The sequence below is a fragment of the Priapulus caudatus genome, unplaced genomic scaffold (genome assembly GCF_000485595.1).
Source record: "Priapulus caudatus unplaced genomic scaffold, Priapulus_caudatus-5.0.1 Scaffold141, whole genome shotgun sequence".
NCBI lineage: Eukaryota > Metazoa > Priapulida > Priapulimorpha > Priapulimorphida > Priapulidae > Priapulus > Priapulus caudatus.
Window position 1 is genome coordinate 165,941 of NW_014577202.1, and position 8,554 is coordinate 174,494.

General features: G+C 41.4%; 1 protein-coding gene across 1 annotated transcript in view; it reads right to left on the minus strand.

Annotated features, from left to right (window-relative positions):
* Positions 1-8,286, minus strand: part of LOC106806088 (atrial natriuretic peptide receptor 1-like) — an 11,902-nt gene extending 3,616 nt beyond the window's left edge. The window contains exons 1-7 of the mRNA XM_014807942.1: positions 8,182-8,286; positions 7,569-7,640; positions 5,877-6,131; positions 5,161-5,323; positions 4,746-4,895; positions 3,941-4,106; positions 3,306-3,458 (exon numbers count right to left, since the gene is read on the minus strand). Of these exons, the coding sequence (XP_014663428.1) occupies positions 3,306-3,458; positions 3,941-4,106; positions 4,746-4,895; positions 5,161-5,323; positions 5,877-6,131; positions 7,569-7,640; positions 8,182-8,262 (1,040 nt within the window). The 5' untranslated portion in view covers positions 8,263-8,286. The remainder of the gene's footprint in view (positions 1-3,305; positions 3,459-3,940; positions 4,107-4,745; positions 4,896-5,160; positions 5,324-5,876; positions 6,132-7,568; positions 7,641-8,181) is intronic.
* Positions 8,287-8,554: the final 268 nt, after the last annotated feature.

Consider the following 8,554-nt stretch of genomic DNA (forward strand, 5'->3'; position numbering starts at 1 on the left):
GTTGTAGGTGTTCTCACTTACGTGAATCTTTCGAGCTGCCGGAAGATGTGAGAAAATGCGCGTTAGAAACCGACATCGTACGTTTTATTTTATTTATTTTTTGTATTTTTTGTAATAAGACGGAATATAAATATTTGTATGATGAAATAAATGTAAATAAATGCATGAAATAATCACCCTGGCGTTAGCTGCTATCGGCAACTCCTCCTGCACATACGTATCGCCACGCAGCGCACGCACACAGGGCCGCGACACAACACACACACACACCAACCACACACACACACACACACACACACACACCACACACACACACAATCCGTGGCACTAGCACACATATCTGCGATCTACGATATTTAATACATATTGTCTCTACTTTCCAAGCTGTTATCCGTTGAGCGAAGCATCCGGACAGTGCTACACATATAACGCCCACCCCCGCTGGCAACATGTTCCGCAGCTAGAAGATTCGGAACATGTATCATTAACAGTATAGAACAACGTTACGATTCCAACACACGTGAGCTGGTATTTACAGCTGTCGCCCAACAGGCAATACGAGCATGGGTTAACGAGCCGGCATAAATGATCCTTATAAGCCGAATAAGGCACAAACGCTTTAACATATACACCGATGATGATATACCTCAAAGCAACATTCGATTTTAACGTTTTCCATTTCTTTATTTATTATAATTACATGTCGTGATAGTATTACCCTGATATCGAATAGGGCAAAGTAACAGCAGCTGGCATAAAATTCGCAGTGACGGCGAAGGTGATAATGGTAGTGCGTAGTGGGAGTGTGACGGTGATAGCGGTATAGCGTTATAGCGATGAGAGCGTGTGTAGTGTTGTATCGTATGCTAATTCAATAACGGATGTCGGATGTTTGCTCGTTGTAGCAACCGCTTTTCAAAAGCAAGATTCTTTTGTAATAACACGTCCTTTTTTATTGTAAAAATCGCCCACCTTTATGATAAATCAATTCAATTGCAAAAAAAGGTAAAGCTAATTCCAAAAGTACTGCGTGAACTTATTCATTATATAGGAGAGACGATTTATTAAAAAATCAGGCAATAGAAAGTTTTTACAAGAGGTTTGCATAATTATTTCTGCAAACTTAGAGTTGTAATAAAAAGCTTTTTGTGCAAATCGCTTACTACAACGATTGAACGCTCTACTCGCAATCATAAAAATCAGCCGTTATCGCAGTAAAAACCTAATCGCAAAGAAATGCTACACATAAATATACATGTGATTACGAGACAAGGCGATAAGTAAGACTAATACGTGGGCGTTGCCGAATATAATACTCTAATGTCATCGAAATGTTCATGCATAGATTTGTCTATTATATTATTCTAATAGTTATTATATAGTAAACCTGTGCAGAACGCTGCGGCGATTAATAATGAAATGAATACATATACGAAATAGAAATAGAAATAGAAATAGAAGAATAGAAATAAAATAAAATAAAAATAAGAAATAGAAATAGAATAGAATATGAAACAAAATAGAAATAGAATAGAATAGAAATAGAAATACTATACAAGTAGAAATATACACGTTTGTGACTGACTTATACCTGGTGTGAATGCCTATGCGAAGCTTCAGTTTCTGTCCTCCGGATGATGACGAATCCTTAAATTTCGTTACCGAGTTCTGAAGGTCGATAGAGCCATTTACTGGATATTTCGGCTGAGTGGTTGTCGCCATTATCTCACGGGCAGTCACTTACAACGCATATATGCTCCCGCAATGGTTTCAACCTATCGTGAAGGTTAGTGTATAGAGAGCGCGTGAGTTTTGTTGTAGTGAAAACGCAAATGTCGCATGATCTTCATAGCAAATTATGCTGGAATTATTCTTAGAGTTAATAAAGTACGCGTTATTTCCTCGTAATCGAGAAAAAGTGATCGCTATAAGTTAGTGCGAGATGAAGACAACACGCGACACGCGCGCACACGCACACACAACACACACCACGCGCGCCGCGCACGGCGCACGCCCCACACACACAGCACCACCACACACACACACACACACACAACACACACACACAACACACCACACACACACACACAACACAACCACTATTACCTTACACGTACCTTATAAACGTCGTACTCGGCAATAATAGCGTCGAATAAAGTATATAGGTCGTTCAAGAAGTCGACGACCTATTACGAATAAATATATATATCATTGTGATGCAGCACACCTAAAAATGTCATGCATGCCAAACTGCGCCTGCACGCACGCACGCACGCACGCACGCACCGCCAACGCAGACGTAGCACGTAGCACGCAACACACTGCAGGCCCGTGCCCGACGACCGCGACGGCGCGTGATGAGTGCAGCGTACAGAGAGACACAGAGATCTCACCCACACCAAAACATGAGACAACACAAACAGCAGTTTATCGTGTTAACTCGCAGGCGGGCCTAGTTCCTCAGGGTAGGCTACACTAATTATTTCAGAAGTTGTGTTATTAAAACGCCTGCTGCGAACCTAGAATTATACTGCATCGGGCTGCATCGAAATGCAGCTCAGGCCGTAAACTTCAACGATATCGAAGTAGATTCGTCACCCAATCGTATGCTTCCGGTCTACGCGTTGCCCTATCCGTAGTTTCACTCGCCGACGCTGAACAATGCGAATTGTATATATAATACATACTATACTATATACACTACTACTTACTACTTACTTACTATGAACTTAACTAGAGCTTCCATCGAAAGCCCGCCGTGTAGAAGATGCCGTTACCTCGTTAAAAGTGTTACAATAGGGCGTTCAGTGGATTTATATGCTATAACTATCATTAAGTGCGAGGCTGAGATAATCGATGCGTATTAACATCCTTGATGGATCTTAGATGATGGAGTCTGGAAGCTGTTAGTCGTTCACCTTTGTTATCTTTGGCGAAACCGCTAGTCTACTATATAGCAAGGAGCGGTGGATATCCTTTTATGGACTAGAATCTCCACACGCAGCGCTGCACCACGTCGCACCCGCACGCAAGCCTAGCGCGTGACATGCACACGGCACGCTCGTACGCGCACAGTACACGCACGCACACGCACGCACGCACTCACACCACACCACACACACACACACCACAACAGCACACAACACACACACACACACACACACCACACAAACGCGTAAATATAAGGTGTGGAAGTTGTTTGACCCCCCCCTCGCACTCTCCGCGCACCAGCGCAGAAGGTATTACCCCCCCCCCAGCCTCCCGTGCCCCATGCTTTTGCCCCTCATGCTTGCCGCCCCGCGTACCTCGGTAGAACGCGGTACAACAGCTCCTCGGAGCGTTTCTTCTCCTCGAGAAATGCCACCGTTCTCTCTTCGACGAGCGCTTCTAGATTATTCGCATACTGTTCCATGCGCAAAAGCAAGTCGTCGACTATATTCATCTTGCCTTTTATGCCTCTGAAACAAAACGATATATATTTATTTATTTATTTATTCATTATAATATGTATACTCCCATATTTATATAGGGAAAACAAACTTCAAGACGATACATCTTGCCCTTTATGCCTCTGAAACAAAACGATATATATATTCATTATTTTATTATAATATGTATACTTCATATTTATATAGGGAAAATAAACTGTAAGACGAAACATATATTGTGAGCTGAGAACCGGCAAAGAGCTGAACGTGCATTTAATTGCTCTGAAACGATAACTATATTGTAATAATAATGCGACATGTTGTATTACTATTATTATTATTATTATTATTATTATTATTACTATTATTATTATTATTAAACTTATATTTTATAAGTAAGCATACGATCGCTACGTCAACGATTAAGCCGCTTTCAAAGCAGGAACCTAGTTTCATGCGCAATAATTCATTCATTTCGCATTTCGCATTTCATTCTCTTTCATCGCTCTCACTTTGTCACGGCCCGCATCATGCTTCTTATATGCACGAACGTCGGCCGCTCATCCGGATTCTCGTTCCAGCACGATCGCATGACATCGGCCAGCTCTGAGGAGCATGCGTCGTCGATCGTCGGCCGATACGGCGGCAGTTCTGGCTCCATGAGCCGCTCAATGATCTCTGCAATGTAGAATCCGTGAAATTAATAGCCATGTTAGATTGTAGTAATAGAATAGTATACCATCCTCCCATATCCACCCACTCGCCGTAAATAAGGACCGACGACCGCTGTGTGGAAAACAATACGCGATATTTTACGAGCTTTATGTTTGGGAAGTGTGCACGATTTTCATGACGTCTATCAGCTAAAGTGGTATCGCGTACACAGACCCTGACAGTGGGGATATGCTATATGCTACAGTGGTGCGCAGATGTAAATACGTGTGACAAGTAAGTGACGTCGTGTCCAAGGAAACCAAGCAAAGAAAGAAAGGGAAACAAAATAGTCTACCTACGCATTGCGATAATGGCGTATTCTCTTCGACTAGGCTACTAATTACGTTTCAATTAAAACCCAAGTACAGCCGTTCTGGCGTTAGAATTTAAGTTGCTATTGTACGTCAGCGATTGTTCTTGGAAATAAGTGGCATATGAACCTTTTGGCCAGCCTTGATAAGCATATGATCAATAGCTAATAATACATTATTATTCTTTATTGATTTTTTTCATTATTATTACAAGGTATTATTAGCTCGATCTTTATATGATTAAGATAACATCACACGTTACGGGTATATGCGATAAAGGTGTTTATAATACCCTCTGGTTGCATGAGATCCAGGTCGTACGGTTCGTCACGAATCACAATCTCTTGTATAATAATCGCAAACGAGTAAACGTCTCCGGGCTGAGTGCCTTTAGGCGGAGGTGAAGCGATTCGCAGCAACTCGGGTGCCTTCCAAAGCAGATCTATCACACGAAGCTGTTATTATTCAAAACGTATACGATCAACTTTTATTCTCCACTTTTTATATTTTTTACTGGGAATCTTGGCGCAAAATTGTGGTTAGCAGGCTTTGTTAGCAGGGTAGCAATGCAGTACGTTTGTTTCTTTTTTGTGTGAACTGCTTCTGTGCTCTGCAAGCGTCCTTAGTAGAAACAAATGCTATATATGTGTGCAGAAAACGCCTATACGCGCAAGCGATCTGATTCGGTGTCTGGTGTTGCTACTCACCGCTACAATAGTGACTGTCACCATCCGAAGGCTTTCTGTGAGTGCGAAGAGAAGGTAAACCATAGTCTGAAATCTTCAAGACGAATCTCCCATCGACGATGCAGTTTCTCGAGTGAAGATGTCCGTGAGACACTATTGGACAGCCGTGCAGATATGTCATACCCTGCAAAAAGACGCGTTCGATAATAAAACCCGGAACCTTTTCAGTAATATAATGCAAAATTTTTACCGGTTAACAATTTTTGTATCCAACACTTTCTTTTAATAGAAAAAGATGTATGTATCGACATGCATAAATTAAGTTGGCTTAAATTAAGGTAAGCTACGCACTTTTTCCCACACTGTAACATAGTCGCATTAGTGTATAGTGTTACTGATTAGTAAATATTACTTGCAAATTAAACACATATACTAATACTATACTACACATATACATATACTTTTTCACTCATATTACTAGGCGTTAGTAAAGAGGGCGAAAGAGACTAGCCACAAAATATTTCTGATTGTAGAGATAAAATTAAAAACTTAAGAGGTCAAACTCGATTTTAGAGTTCCTCGTTAACAGTAACAAAATATGTTACGACCACAAATATATAAGAATACAACACATCCACAAATCCTATAAAAATCCGTACGCTAATTATATATATTAATCATATTAATCATTAAAAAATATAAAAATTAATATCTAAAAATTATATTGCGATCCGTACGCTGATTATATCATCGATGAGCGAGTAACGAAACACCCAATCGAGTTTGATGGCTTCGTTCTGCAGTATGTCCTGAAGGCTGCCCTTGGAACAGTACTCCATCAAGATGGCGACGTTTGGAGGGTCGACGCATGCGCCGATGAAGCGCGCCACGTTGTTGTGGCTGACGTCACGCGTCTCTTTCATCTCCATCAGCAGCGCTCTGTTCACATCGACGTACTTCTTCTCTACACGCTTCACAGCCGCCGTGACGCCCTGCGCGAGCAGAGATCACGCGTGAATAAATGCCATAGAAATAATATAGATACACTATATTACATTGCGTGGTGTATCTATATTATTCTACGATAAATGCTGACACACCCTGACCTCAGCCAAATTTCCGCGGTCAAGGTCAAAGCCGATATGATTTCAAATGGGTTTTTGCGGCCCTGCGGGATGTTATGCGCAAGCATCCGCCATTTTGTTCTAGATAGACATTATTGGGATGAATGTGTGGAGCAGGGACTGCTGTGGCGTGTCTTCTTTGATCTCGCGGTTGTTTTCTATCGTTTCTCCTACCCATTGTTGTAATGTTGTAAATGTTACATGTTACATGGTGTGTTACTCGCCTATGTGTGACACGCCATGCGAATTTATTCGCACGACCGCAGCGATTGTTAAAATCGCAGCCTATGTGTGACACGCCATGCGAATTTATTCGCACGACCGCAGCTATTGTTAAAATCGCAGCCTATGTGTGACACGCCATGCAAATTTATTCGCACGACCGCAGCGATTGTTAAAATCGCAGCGAAATTCGTATAGTGCATGTGTCCGCTCAAGCTCTGGCGAATTTCGCCGCGAATTTTATCCGCACCGAAATTCGCAGCGATCAAACATGTTCGATATTTTCGCTGCGGATTCTTACCGCTGCATACAGATTCGCATCGTGTGTCCGTGGAAGCGAAAATCGAGCCGGCCGATGTTATAATGCAGCGAATCATTGATCAGTATGATAATCACGTGATTGAGAAATGGCGGCAATCCAGAAATCACATGACTGTTGGAGCCATGAGTCGCGTTCACACGGTCATGGTTTGGCTCGAGCCAAATGGGCTAGATTTGGCTCGGGCCGGTTTGAGTCGGAGCGTTCACACGTACGCAAGTGAATACTGTCTGTCAAATTCAAATTCAAATTCAAATAAATTTTATTGCACAAATATCTCACAGATACTTTGGCAGTATGTCGCGAGATGGCGTTCCGAGTTCAATTATCAATCTTGAAAACGTGCATCCTGATCAAATTTTTCGAATTTTTATACTGTTTTGGACTATATTTCGTCGAAGTACACGTTCGACACTCGCGGCATCTACTGCTCAACCGATTCTACCGCTCTACCGCTCGCCGAAAGCTGGTGCTAAAATTTGGCTCAAGGCCTGGTTCCAACGTTTTCAATGGGACCAAATCTGGCACCAAAAACGTCCGTGTGAACGCTCGGCTCGAGCCAAATCTGGCACGGGCCTAATTAGGCTCGGGCTAAAAACGTCCGTGTGAACGTGTCTATGGTTGGAGTCGTGCGGCGACAGTAGATTGCGTGTAGTGTGCCCGCTCAATTGATCTCATGCGTGTGCGAATATTTTCGCCGAGAATTTCGCTGCGCTTCGGTGTGTACCCCGGTTTGATAATTTGCGCTGTTGATAATTAGCTACCTTGTATTGACATAAACGTGCGAATATCTGTCCCTGGACTGAGCCTATCGATGCTCTGCGTCTGTTATCCATCTGTGAAAAGATATACAGTGTAGTAATATGACACGATATAGTAAATATGATATAGTAAATATGATATAGTAATATGATATAGTAAATATGATATAGTAAATATGATATATAGTAAATAGGATAGGTAAACGTGTAAGTAGCGAAAAAAACATCCATAATCTCCTTAAAGAAGAACGAGGTAGAATTAGTACTGATAACACATTTCAAATATTGGAATGACTCTTAGCATATCGTATATTAGCGTTTAAATGTATTTTTTTACATTTCGATACCAACTCACTGCAGAGAGGTAATTGCAGAGAGGTAATTGCAGAGAGGTAACTGCAGAGAGGTAATTATTAACTATTTGCAAATTGAAATTATGAAATAGAATTTGTTCACGTGCCTTCGTGTTGAATACCCGATTCTGATAGATTCGAGTTAGCTTTTGAATGTCGCTAGTGCACTTGACAAGTTAACGCACACATTATGACGCGATACGTTGCAGTAATAATCTTTTAAGACCCTAGTGAATAACTTTACGACTAAATCCCCTACTAACCAAGGACAGTCGACTGACGGATGCCATACTGGCGTATTTTGTATGAAAATCAATATCGTTCCATTTAATTTTCCAGGACATGTCGGCAAGCTCGTGCTCCAGTTTCATTTTCCTGAAATTGTTTTAAAGAATAAAATTTAATTTACGACCGCCACTGATTTTTGTCGATGGTTTCAAAAATTAAATTAAATTCTGCATTAGCATATATTATTTATATATGTCATTTTATATGTGAATGTTTTCGCGAGTAAATCGTAAATGATTTGTCACTCGACTAACACCACACGCACGCAATATACACACAGACAGACAGACACACACACACACACACACACACACACACACACACACACACACACACACACACACACAC